Consider the following 13,911-nt stretch of genomic DNA (forward strand, 5'->3'; position numbering starts at 1 on the left):
TGTTTGGGAGATAATTTTTGTCATATTTTAGGATCTCAGTTTCTCTCTGTTCTTCTGACCGATACTGCATACCCCTACCCAACACATACACTCCCATGGTCAGGTGGTGGTTCTTCATGAAGTATGGAACAGTAGGTGATCAGACTCAGTTCCCAGATCATAAAAGACATGTTTGGAGGAACACAAAGCTCTTAGATTTATCTAATTTTCAATTCAAATTTATTTGGACACGGTAGAGTCTTGATATTTCTCTTCCTTGTAGCCCTTCAGGTTGTATTTCAGTCCTGCAGCAAAACAGATGCCTGGATGCTCAAAAGCTCCCCTCCGCCGCCACAGTTGAGTTTTTGTTGCAGTTATTTGTGTCTCAGAAGTCACTCTAGAAAGAAGAGATTTCTCTCTGCTCTTTTTTTTTTAACAGTAAAGATTTGAAAATTTATTCAAAACAGTATGATCTGCGGGTTTGTGGTGCTGCATCTCCCAGCCAGTGCTGCTGGCATCTAGTAAGTAGAGGCCAGTGATGCTACTAACAGCATCCTACAGTGCAGAGGACAGCCCCCCACAACAGAATTCTCTGGCCCCAAATGTCAGTAGCTGATGTTGAGAAACTCTGAAGTAGTGGGAACTGCTTGTGCCAAAGACTTGTGACAGGAGTTGTGCTTAAAATTTTTGAGGAACAGCAAGAAGGCTGGTGTGGCAAGAGCAGAGAGAGGAGGGATAGGAGATAAGTTCAGAGAGTAGTCAGGGGCCAGATCATGTAGGGTATTGCAGGACAGGACGAGGAGTTCGGATTTTAAGCCATTGGAAGATTTTGAGCAGGGGAGTGAAATAATCTGATTTGTTTTATAAGCCTTCCTGTGTGGAAAGTAGCCTCTAGGGTAGAGAAGAGACTGCTAGTTGCTTCCTGACATCCAGTCTCCCCTTCTTCCTTAGTAACAAATCTCTGTTTTAGTTTTTTTTATTTTCAGGAATATTGTGCCTGGGAAAAGGACTATACTTCCCATTCTCCCTTACAGCTAGGAGTGGTTATTTGAATAAGTTCTGCTCCATGAAGATGTAACTAGAGGTTTTGGATGAGACTACTGGGAAGTTTCCTTAGAGAGGAAAGGGTGCTCCCTTCTCCTCCCCCAATTTTCTATCTAGAATGCAGCCAAAATGGCTGAAGGTGATTTAGCCACTTAGCACTATAGTAGTCCCCCCTTACCTGAGGTTTCAATTACCCACAGTCAACCAGGATCCGAAAATATTAAATGCGTACAATCACTTAGTAGCCATCTCCATTATCAGATCGCAGTGCTTGTGTTCACGTAACCCTTATTGTACTTAATAATGGACCTGTGGGGCCGGCTGGGTGGCGCAGGGGTTAAGTGCGCACGCTTTGCTGCGGCGGCCCGGTGTTCTCAGGTTCGGATCCTGGGCGCACACCAATGCACTGCTTGTCAAGCCATGCTGTGGCGACAGCCCATATAAAAGTGGAGGAAAATGGGCACGTATGTTAGCCCAGGGCCAATCTTCCTCAGCAAAAAGAGGAGGATTGGCATTGGATGTTAGCTCAGGGCTTGTCTTCCTCACAAAAATAAATAAATAAATAATGGCCCCAAAGTGCAAGAGTAGTGATGTTGGCAATTCGGATATGCCAAGAAGCCGTAAAGTGCTCCCTTTAAGTGAAAAGGTGAAAGTTCTCAACTTAATAAGGAAAGAAAAAAAATCATATGCTGAGGTTGCTAAGATCTACAGTAACGTTTATTACAGTATATTGTTACAATTGTTCTATTATTGTTGTTAATCTCTTAGTATGCTATTAAACTTTATCATGAGTATGTATGTATAGGAAAAAACATAGTATCTGTAGGGTTTGGTACTACCTGCAGTTTCAGGCATCCACTGGGGGTCTTGGAATGTATCCCTGGCAGATACGGGGGTGGGGGTGGGGACTACTGTGTAAAGTAATTTAAGAATATAAGTCCTGTGTGAGGATGCACAGCAGAAATTTTGGAACTGGGTTCCTTGTGGTACCTGGGAGTTTCCATCCCAGCTCCGGACTGCCTGCCCCTAGATTTATTTTTACCTTAGAAGGAAGTAAACATCATTCTTATTTAAGCTACTGCATTTATTGTTGTTGTTTTGTGTAGATAGACCTAATCCTAATTGAATGGAAGCAGGAAGATCCGTTAAGAGGCTATTAATAGTAATCCAAGCAACAGATGGTCACAGCTTGGAATAGAATGGTGGCAGAGGAGGAGACCAGGAGCAGTTGTACTTTTTTTTTTTTTATTGTGGTGAAGTATACATAACATAAAATTTAGCATTTTAACCATTTTTAAGTAAAAGTTCAGGGGCAGTTAAGTGCATTCACATTGTTGTGCAACCATCACCCCACCATCCATCTCCAGAACTCTTCCATCTTGCCAAAGTGAAACTCTGTACCCATTAAACAATAACTCCCATTTCCCCCTCCCCCGGACCCCTGGAAACCACCATTCTACCTTCTGTCTCTGTGAATTTGGCTAGTCTAATATAAGTCATATAAGTGCAATCATACAATATTTGTCTTTTTGTGACTGGCTTATTTCATTTAGCATAATGTCTTTAAGGCTCATCCAAGTTGTAGCATGTGTCAGAATTTCCTTCCTTTTTAAGGCTGATTAATATTCTAGCAGTTGTATTTTGAATGTAGCACTGTGGGGAGCCAGTGTGTGTCTGTGTGTGTCTGTGTGTGTGTGAGAGAGAGAAAGAGAACTCAAAGATGACTCCAGGGTTTATACGATATGAGCGCCTGCCTCACTTTGTAGTGCTACTTACAGAGATGGGGAGCAGTGGGGGAAGAGTGGGCTAGAATAATAGGCCTGCCATGCCTATTAGACACCCAAGGGGCGATGGCAAGTAGATAGTTGGATATGCAAATCTGGAGTTCAGGGCTGAGGTCCAGACTGGAGATGTGAACCTGAGAATCATCGGGCAGTAGATGGTATTTAAAACTGTAAAACTGGGCGAGGTTATTAAGAAGGGAATGTAGCTAGAGAACCAAAGGAGGAGTCCAAGGATGAGTGAGCCCTGGGGCACTCCAACTTTTAGAGATCAGGAGATGAATAGGAAGCAGCCAAGGAGTCTGAAAAAAGGAGCAGCCAGAGAGTGAGGAAGAAAATGGAGTGAGTGTGGTGTCTTGGAAGCCAAGGGAAGCAAGTGTTTCAGGAAGGAGGGAGGGGCCCACTGTCTCAGATGCTGCTCAGAGGAGGTGGGAAACCCCCTTCCCCACCTCAGCCCAAGACTTGCCACAGTTATCACCAGCTGGAATACCATGTGAATAAAAGTGGCTAGAAGTGCCCGTATCTGTCAGATGGGGATGGTGATCCCTATCTCAGTGAGGTAGCACTTGTGAGGCATCTTTTACCAGGTCACCTAGGATGCAGAGGGCCTCTCTCCTAAGTGATGTGTGATGAAGATAATGTTTATGGAGTTGAATTTCCACTTGTGAATTCCTTGTTTGTCTTTTTAATCACTTTATCAGTTGAGATAGTTTAGTATTTTCTTCTTGACTGAAGTGACAACTTTTAATAAAAAATACATCCATATCAACAAAAAAGAATTTCCTGAACCCTAATAGACTCGTAGGCTGTCTGGGTGACATTTATCTCTGCCTTATGTAAATCCACAATATTAATTTACCTGTTGATGGAGGAAATTTGCTCCAACAGAGTCCTTTGTCTACCGCAATTAATGTGGACTTAGTTACCCTGAGTGGCCTTGCACTTTTTCATGTTCTGGATGATATTTTATAATTATCTCTATTAGTTAAGATTTATGGCAATATGGCTGAAATATAAAGCTTCCTATGTGTGTTGGCATGGTATTACATTTTTGATAGATTTTATTTTAGAAAGCAGGCTATAAAATAACATACAACATGATCTAGTTTTTGCAAAAAGACGTCTACAGGTACAAATGTAGGCTGTATGGGAAACATGTAATCAGTGGTTATAACTATTTAGTAATATTTGGTACTATTTATTTCTTCATTTAGTGATCTTTTTTCCCCTAATTTATTTGCAGTGAATATATACTACTGACGTAAAAGATTTTGTGCACTGCAGTGCTTGGCCCATGAAGTAGGAGTTCAGAAACTGTCTCTGTTGATATTTTCCCCAGCAGTAAGCAGCAAGTCCAGGGGCAGAATGTGTCATCTTGTCTGAATGATTGGCATTGGGTGTTGCCTCAGGTACCTTGGACATGTGGTAGCCGCCTTTCCTCCCCTAGTTCTTTCTCCCATACAGAGCATGGCAGCTTCTCTATGCTCTTGGTTAATACTGACTGCAGGGGCCGGCCCAGTGGTGTAGCGGTTGTTTGCGTATTCCGCTTTGGCGGCCCGGGGTTCACCAGTTGGGATGCCAGGCGCGGACCTACTCACCGCTCATCAAGCCATGCTGAGGCAGTGTCTCACATAGAAGAGCTACAACTGTACAGCTACGATACACAACTATGTATTGGGGCTGTGGGGAGGAAAAAGAAAAAAAAAGAGGAAGATTGGCAACAGATGTTAGTGCAGGGCCAATCTTCCTCAAAAAAATAATACTGCAAAGAGATTTTTGTTGTTTTGTTAGTTGCTTTTTTGTTTCTAAATATTTAAACACTCACTGTAATCAATTTTTAGGTTGGCCTATACATGTTAGTTTCAGTAAGCTTGTTTTTTACATTTTTACACTGTAATCTAATCTTCATAAAGTACTTTCCATAGTCCAGGCATGGTCTACTGCATTCTCTATTTCTCTGGAGACACATTTAGGTCTTTGTATCACATTCTGTTTCTTCTGGTGTATTTGTTAGGTCATTATGTAATGACTCTGGAATTATCATAAGATCTATAGAGCAAGGTTGAGGACATTTAGAACCAAATGTAATGTTATATTAACATATAAGTATTGAAGAGAAAGAAATGATTGAGTGACTTTGGAATTTTTAATAAAAGCAGACAGTCCAAATCGACTTCATTTCATGCACTCTAGACTTTCAAACTGGTCAGAAATAAATGCTAGAATCCCTGGGAATGTTTGACAATATGGTATATGTGACAGTTTTACTTGTGCTTCACTCTGCAGGGATGTGAGAAAGACGAATTATTCAGTGAGACTGAGCAGAGAATGAACTTCAGTGAGACATTGTGTGTGTTGAATGAAAATCACAAGGTGTGTTTGGAGATGGGGTGGGCTTGGACACTCCATAATTTCAACATATGCAGATATTAAGGGCTAACTCAGACCCTGGCCTTAGAAGAGGAATAACTAAAACCACATTTGGAAATACTCTGGGAAGGTACAGTTGAGTTGATCCGCAACAACTATGGTGGTGTAGAACGGGTGGTCTTTGGGCACTCAAAATAGGATGACTAGACTAAAATCTGTTTTAATGAATAAAATATAAAAATCACCTAAAATAAAAGGTTTTCTGGTTCTGTCCATGAGCATAACACCCTTAGCAGCAGAGGTGGGGATGGAGGCAGCAGATACAGGGGAATGGGGAAGGGAACATGTACCCTTTTCCTCCACCATCAGAGATTCCCAGAAGACAAGGTTGCAATTCAGTAGATCCTCGATGGCTGTTTATAATCCAGAATGCTCTATGGACATTTGGAGGCAGAAATGGCAAGATCACTGATTGTCTATACTCAGATATTGGGCCTTTATGAGAATATAAGTCATACCAGAAGATTCTCTTAATGCAAAAGTCTGATAATGGCCTCTTATTTCCTGAAATTCCATCAACTTGGGATGCCTTGGGGTGAATGGATTTATTTTTTTAAATGCAAATGCCAAAGGTAAGATTAAATCAGATTGCATTCTTCATAATTCTTAAATGGACTGGTGTGGTGAAGGACTGAACAGACGTTTTTGAGTTTGGAATTCCTCAAGAGGTAGGAGGAGCTGCTCTTTTTCCCAAGCCCCATGTGCCCTCTCCCTGTTTAACATTGCTGTTTCCAGCCAGTCTTAGCAGCTGCTCTCTGCTGTGGAGATCATAAACTTTGAGACTCATGCCACACAGGAGTGCCACAGGCTACCCCACTTGATACTCTTATCCCAGTCCCTTTCCCACTGTTAGAGAAGAGTGAGCCATGCCTCTCGGTCTCTGTTCCCACCCCAGGGCCTGACACTGCATGAGGTTCCTCTCCTCTTCTTAGTATCTACCCACTGTTGTGGCTACATCCTGGATCTTGTCATAGGGAGACAGAGCAGCCTGCTGGTTAGAAACACAGCTTTCGGAGTCAAAACAGACCTGACATCAGATCTCTACTGCACCGTTTATTACCTGCTTGACATTGGTGCAGGTTTTTTTCTCTAAGCCTCACTGTTGTCATCTGTAAAATGGATGAATTGCTCTTACCTCACAGAGCTGCTTCACTGCATGTAAAGTGCTTGTAGGGGTTAAGCACTCAATAAATGGTAGCTGTTGATAGAGCTGAAACTATAGCTCCATTGACATTTTAAACTCAAATGTCTGTCTCATTGACCATTCCCCTCATCTCTTCCCCAGCTTGTCACATCAGTTCTCTCACCTCACAGAATCCCGCAGTCCAGGAAACTTTGTCCTTGTGAAGGAGAAAATAGCTACCCATGGCCCTGCGGTCACGCGCTCCAAATTCATAACTTTATTTATGTACGTATGTATGTATGTATTTATGAAGAAGATTAGCCCTGAGATAACAACCGTTGCCAATCCTCCTCTTTTTGCTGAGGAAGATTGGCCCTGGGCTAACACTGTGCCCATCCTCCTCTACTTTATATGTGGGATGCCTGCCACAGCATGGCTTGATAAGCGGTGCCTAGGACTGCGCCCGGGATCCAAACCCACAGAACCTGGGCCACCGAAGCAGAGTGTGCAAATTTAACCCCTATGCTACCAGGTCGGCTCCCCAAATTCATAACTTCAGAGTCTATATTTCCTTCCAGGATTCTCAGGAAGACCCCAAGGACTGGCCCATCCCTGGGTCAGGAGGGTGGGGTCTGTTACAGGAGGGGAGCTGTAAGACAGGAGATATTGTACAGAAAAGATGGGCAGAGGCAGGCTGGAGGGTGAGCTCCGTCCTCTCTAAAGGGAAGCTGGTGGGCCAGCCCGTGGCTTAGCGGTTAAGTGCGCGCGCTCTGCTGCTGGCGGCCCGGGTTTGGATCCCGGAAGCACACCGACGCACTGCTTCTCCGGCCATGCTGAGGCCGCGTCCCACATGCAGCAGCTGGAAGGATGTGCAGCTATGACATACAACTATCTACTGGGGCTTTGGGGGGAAATAAATAAATAAATCTTTTAGAAAATAAATAAAGAGAAGGTGGTGTTTATGCATTGTTACTTGAGGTAGTTTTTAGAGCAGATAATCTGTGAAATGGCTTTTCCAAGGTCCAAGGTAGCCATTGGTTTGATTGGCTTTTAGTGAATTGTTTACAGCAGAAATATTTTGTCACAACCGTAAGTTGGATTGATGCTGCACACACCATGGGGAGGAGGAGGGAGTGCTGAGCTTGTGTTCTCGTTCTTCCTTATTTATAGGGAAGAAATTTAGATTGAGTGACTGATCCAAGGTCAAACATGTAATAAGTGGTGGAGACAACATACTGAATGTCCACCTTTTCAAACTGTCCAGCATCTCTTTCCCCCACTTATTCCTGCAGCAACCACCTCCTCCTTCCACCATTCCACCACTCAACAACAAGAGAACCCTCCCCAATCCCCATTCTGCCATCAACCAGTATTGTCATAAGAATGTCCTATCCTGGACCCAGGGACCCACATCAGGCCTTCAGAACGCTTTCCCAGAATTTTCCCTTTTAGAAGGGGGGTGGGTAGCTCTCTGTTCCCTTGGTTCTTGCCGCAGAGAGCCTTTTCCTTCCCACTTTGCCGCTTACTGTTGCTTCTCTGGTAGCTTCTGACTTGGCATTATCTACTTACTGGTTTGTTCCCCACCATTAGAAGGTAACCCTCGGGCCGGCCCTGTGGCTTGGTGGTTAAGTGCGCGCGCTGCGATGCTGGTGGCCCGGGTTCGGATCCCGGGTGCGCATCGAGGCACCACTTCTCCGTTCATCCTGAGGCCGAGTCCCGCATACAGCAACTAGAAGGATGTGCAGCTACGACATACAACTATCCACTGGGGCTTTGGGGGGAAAAAATAAAAATAAAAATAAATAAAAAAAAAAAAAAAAAAAAAAGGTAACCCTCATGAGGACAGGGACTTGCTCATTGTCTTTCTTGTAATATCCTCTGGCTTTTTTTTGTGCTTTTTTACATGTTAGGCATTCACATATTACATGCTTGTTGAAAGAATGAAACACTCAATTGTATAAGTCAGATGCTGTAAGACTGTGGCCCCAGAGCAAATGGTGTATGGCATCTCGACTTCCCCCTCCGCCCTCTTGGCCATAGCCTGCCAAGAGGCTGAGGAAGGAGAAGGAGGAAGAGTTGGTGTGCCTGGTGACCCAGCTCCACTCCCCTTCTGTGTTTGCACTGTGTGGAGCTTTGGGACACCCTCATTCTGGCCCCAGCCAGTTAAGGTTGAGTTTCTGTCATGTGCCTTGTCTTGGTGCTGCCAGCCCGCAGCACCGAGCTGTGTATCCAGCTGTTTAGAGCCTGTTGAAGGCAGGGGCCTACTGGCTAAGGGCATAGACACTTGATCAAGTGATTACTGTGCCACATCCATTTGTGTCCCCTTGACGAAGTTTCATAACCTTTCTGTGCCTTGGTCTTATTATTTATTTATTTTTTTTTTGTGAGGAAGATCAGCCCTGAGCTAACATCCGTGCTAATCCTCCTCTTTTTGCTGAGGAAGACCGGCTCTGAGCTAACATCTATTGCCAATTCTCCTCCTTTTTTTTCTCTCCCCAAAGGCCCAGTAGATAGTTGTATGTCATAGTTGCTCATCGTTCTAGTTGTTGTATGTGGGACGCGGCCTCAGCATGGCCCAAGAAGCAGTGCGTCGGTGCGCGCCCGGGATCCGAACCCGGGCTGCCAGTAGTGGAGTGCACGCATGCCTTGGTTTTATTGTCTGTAAAATGCAAATGACCTGATCCAGTTATTCCTAGGATTAAATGGGATCATCCGTGTGAAATCTTTAGCGCAGGTGAAGTGCATGCTGAGTGTTCAATTAAAGCTGGCTGTTATTAAGTACAATACTAAATAAATGCTGTTTGTTCTATTCATGTCACCTGTTTCTAGGTTACCAGGTCTGCTTCCTCTGTGTCCATCACCCTGCCCCATCTGGCACAGATCATTGATGGGGAGGAGCTTTGACGAGGTGTGAGTGGAAACCTAGGGACTTTGGGTGGGAGTTCATCCTGTAATTCTGATTGTTCACTAGAGAAAGAAGGAGGATGCTTTGGTGTGAGATTTGTGTGAGTTTGTTTTAGTTTGGTCCTGGTGATTTCCACAGGGGAAAATAATTCATAGGGAATAGTGTCAGTATTGAGAACTTGCCTGACTCTCTTTCTCCAGGAAGCAGAGTTCAGACCAGTGGGGATGGAAAAGGGCAGCATCTGAAATGTGTACTGGAAGGTGAGAGGTCCAAAGTTGAGTCTTATTTTTGGCTACTTCAAGGGACAGGACTGGGCTAGAGGGTGGGCACTGGGGTTGGATTTTAGTTCCTTGTGAAAGGCAGTGGAAACAGTTCCCCAGCCTTCACCACCTCCTCAAGGCAGAGCACTGGGTGCTGGCGGCAGTGGGCCCACTCCCAGTTGGATAAATTGCAAACTCAATAAATAAAGTAATTTTTTTGTGAGAAAGTAATGTTCTGTGTAAGCCAATGAAATATGAAAAATACTTTACTTAAAAAAAATCGAATGTCATGGAACGTGATAGAAGAGTTACAAAAAGATTTTGTCGTTGTTGTCATGTTTGGTATCAGCAAAACCACTAGGGGAAGATTAAGGGAAAAGATTAGGGAAAAATGTCAATAATCTGGACCATCTGTGCTTAAGTTGCTTTGCAGGTGGCAAGTTCTTGCTCTCCTTTAAAGAAAAAGAAATAGGAAATCACAGAGAACACCTTGTATGTAGCCAGGGTTAACACAAGAAAGCAAACAGAACAACAACGTCAGAACAGCTTTAGCTAATGCCAGAGGTTGGCAGATAAATGCATGTTTGTATCTTAAAATAAAATGTCTATGGTATATAGTATTTTTTTAGTATATATGTATTATAATTATGTATTAATAGTATATATTAACAGTATTATGTATCTAGTATTTTTTTAATGAATTTCCTACTTTAATGGACTGCTCCATCAACCAACCAACTACTAATATGTGTCAGGTGACTGGATTTCTATTGTACTGACAGATGGAGTTGTCCAATGTGTTTTGTTGACTCCTAGAAGACTGGTCTGTCAGCTGTGTTTCATAAGAATGGACTATGACATACAGCTATGTTAATAACTACATTAATAACACTGTTACCAAAATAACCTGTACCTTCGGATTCCATTTCCAATGGAATGTCTTCTTACAGTCAAACTGACCTTTCAGATTTCATTTTTCTTTTTCTTTTTTTTTTTTTTTTGTGAGGAAGATCAGCCCTGAGCTAACATCCGTGCTAATCCTCCTCTTTTTGCTGAGGAAGACCGGCTCTGAGCTAACATCTATTGCCAATCCTCCCGTTTTTTTTCCCCCAAAGCCCCAGTAGATAGCTGTATGTCATAGTTGCACATCCTTCTAGTTGCTGTATGTGGGACGCGGCCTCAGCATGGCCGGAGAAGCGGTGTGTCGGTGTGCGCCCAGGATCCGAACCCGAGCCGCCAGTAGCGGAGCGCGAGCACTTAACCGCTAAGCCACGGGGCCGGCCCCTGACCTTTCAGATTTCTAATCACATGGCTTTTACACTGCCTTCTGAATACTGTGTGGAATTAGAATTGAAATTGAAATAATTGGAATTGTGGGTTGCTCTGGTTCAGCAGGAGCTCAGAGACAACCAGGATTGGTATGAGTCAGAGTCCAGATGAGAGGAGTGGAGAACAGGATGGGGGGATGTAGGGGGGATGTGGGAAGGCCCATTTGAACCTTGAGGCTTCCTATGTGGTTGAAATGTTTTGACTTCTAGACATCAGGCACGCAGGTCCTTCTAAAGCACGGTGACTTTTTAACTTAGCATGATTTCAGGTTTCCAATTAATTGTTACCTTTTACTCAAATTGATAGTTGAAAATTTATTGCACTATTTGCAGAATTTATTGCAACCCACAACCTAAAAAGCCCTGTCTCTCTTGTTTTCACAGGTTTTGGGACGATGTTTCTTGACAGTGGTGCAGGTCCATTTCCAGTTTTTGACACAGGCATTACAGAAGGTCCAGCCGGTGGCTCACTCTTGCTTTGCTGAGGTTGTTGTCCCGGAAAAAAAGAATAGCAGCAGTGGCGGCGGCTTATCTGGCATGGGCCCCACACCCGAACTGGAGGAAGCTGTGCGATCCTGGCGGGGCGCTGCTGAGGTAACCCTGACTTTAGGGAGATTGGTGCCCTGTGCTCAAATAGAGGCTCCAGAAGGCCTTTGCCTGTTGGTTCTTAAAAGAGCCATTTTATTTAGAAATATCAGTTTTAAACTGTTATCATTAGCTTGTTCATTCATTTAACAGTGAATGTCTTTGTACATGTCCACTTTGTGCCAGGCATGCGCCAGGCACTGGGGTGACAGCCTCTACTCACAGCCTCCTAGGAGAAAGGGCTTACAAACACAGGATTGAGGGGCTGTGATGGAGGCATGTGGGCACCCAGAGAAAGGGCCCTGCCTCCAACTAGGAGCAGTGCAGCAAAGCTTCTAGGAAGAGGGACCAGGGAGAAAAGGCTGGAGCCTAAGTCTGGAAAGACAGGCTAGAGCTGGCTGCAGAGGGTAGGTGGTCAGCCAGGCAGTGAGGTGGGGATGTAGTCAATGATAGCGCATTTCTTACAGGCATTTTATTTTATTTTATTATCATTTTTTTTTTTTAAAGATTTTATTTATTTTTTCTTCCCCCCAAAGCCCCAATAGATAGTTGTATGTCATAGCTGCACATCCTTCTAGTTGATGTATGTGGGACGCGGCCTCAGCATGGCCGGAGAAGCGGTGCGTCAATGCACGCCCGGGATCTGAACCCGGGCTGCCAGCAGCGGAGCGCGCGCACTTAACCGCTAAGCCACGGGGCTGGCCCAACTTACAGGCATTTTAATATTCCTTTCTTTCCAAGGGGTGGGACGAGGCCTTCCAAGTCTCGGCTTTAATTAATTAGGACTTATTGTTGCATTTTACAGAGTAAAAGATAATTTATAGTTAAGGAGTAGTATACTGATTTATTATATAATGCCTAGTTTAAATCATTCCATAATTAAATTGGCAAAGTATTTTATTTTATGTTTTAGAAATCTCCTTTAATCAAATTTTTAAACATGATTTTTTCATATTTTAACATTGTACTTTCTCTAATTTTCTTAGTATTTCAATTTTATGCTGGTCTGCTGCATTGCTGTTATTTCTTTTGAATTTTCTTTCAATTTATTTTTCCTGTTTGCTTGTTTGTTTTGGTCTCTCTTTCGTGTTAAGGGCTTTCTTGGTGTTTTTTTGTGTGTGTGTGTGTGAGGAAGATCAGCCCTGAGCGAACATCCATGCCAATCCTCCTCTTTTTGCTGAGGAAAACTGGCCCTGGGCTAACACCTGTGTCCATCTTCCTCCACTTTATATGGGACGCTGCCACAGCGTGACCTGACAAACGGTGCATCAATGTGCGCCCGGGATCCGAACCTGGGCCATCAGCAGCGGAGCATGCGCACTTAACCACTACACCATGGGGCCGGCCCTTTCGTGGTGTTTATCAGAGCAGCCCTGAAAGGCTGTTATGAGGCCCAGACCTTTATCTTGTCATCTGTGTCCTCCTGGCTGCTGGATTCCAGCCTTCTGATCATGCAGCTCACACTCACACCCTTAATACCTGGCTCACAGTCTTCTCCACTCCACCTGCTGGCATGGTTCATGCTGAGAAGCCCCCCACGTGAGATCTGCTGGTGGTCCCTTGACCTCCTCACCTTGACCTTTTCCTTCACCCATTTCATTCTGCCCAGGCCTTTCTACCCTCCTGACTTTGCTTCCAGCCAGTGATCCTACCCCACACTACACCAAGAAAACAGAAGCCACCTGGCAGCAGCTCCTGTTCTTCCCAACACCGAAATGATGCCCCTTCCCTCCCTCAGATCCTCTTCTCTTCTTTCCCCTTCATTACAGTGTAGGAGGTGCTCTCTCCTGCTGTCCAGGGCCTGCCCTGTCCCCACCCTTCCGGCATCCTCAAGGCTTCTGTAGTGGGACCCCTCTGGAGTGGGAGAGAGTGTTTTCTCTCCCTCCTCCTCAGTGTGCTCCCACCAACATATAAGCAAGCTTAAAAAAATGCTCCCTCCCCTGCCCGGTTACTCTGCTCTTTTCATAGCCAATTTCTTGGAAGAATTTTCCACCTCAACTTTGACTCATTCTAAAAAAGATGATTGTGAAACATTTCAAGCAGATAGGAAATGTCCCATATACCATCTATTTTCCTTTTAGCTTTGTCAAACGAATCGTAACTTTTTGCTACATTTGCTTTATGCCTTTTATTTTTTAACAGAAAAATGTTATTAAAAATGCAGTTGAATTCCCTTTGTACCTCTCCACTATCTTATTCACATCCCTTCTTTTTTTTTTTTTTTTTTTTTGTGAGGAAGATCAACCCTGAGCTAACATCCGTGCTAATCCTCCTTTTTTTTTGCTGAGGAAGACTGGCTCTGAGCTAACGTCTATTGCCAATCCTCCTCCTTTTTTTTTTTGCCCCCAAAGCCCCAGCAGATTGTTGTATGTCATAGCTGCACATCCTTCTAGTTGCTGTATGTGGGACGCGGCCTCAGCATGGCCGGAGAAGTGTTGCTCGCCCAGGATCCGAGCCCGGCCCGTCAGTAGTGGAG

At 44.2% G+C, this 13,911-nt stretch overlaps 1 protein-coding gene across 5 annotated transcripts in view; it reads left to right on the forward strand.

Annotated features, from left to right (window-relative positions):
* Window positions 1-13,911, forward strand: part of GARRE1 (granule associated Rac and RHOG effector 1) — an 82,020-nt gene that overhangs the window by 43,737 nt on the left and 24,372 nt on the right. For 3 of the 5 annotated variants that reach the window (XM_087422089.1, XM_087422087.1, XM_087422086.1), the window contains 3 exons: window positions 5,091-5,177; window positions 6,520-6,642; window positions 11,235-11,444. In XM_087422089.1, the coding sequence (XP_087278215.1) occupies window positions 5,091-5,177; window positions 6,520-6,642; window positions 11,235-11,444 (420 nt within the window). The remainder of the gene's footprint in view (window positions 1-5,090; window positions 5,178-6,519; window positions 6,643-11,234; window positions 11,445-13,911) is intronic. The other 2 variants (XM_087422088.1, XM_004439691.3) reach the window with 2 other exon arrangements.

The sequence above is a fragment of the Ceratotherium simum genome, chromosome 33 (genome assembly GCF_057802395.1).
Source record: "Ceratotherium simum simum isolate JZ-2026a chromosome 33, ASM5780239v1, whole genome shotgun sequence".
NCBI lineage: Eukaryota > Metazoa > Chordata > Mammalia > Perissodactyla > Rhinocerotidae > Ceratotherium > Ceratotherium simum.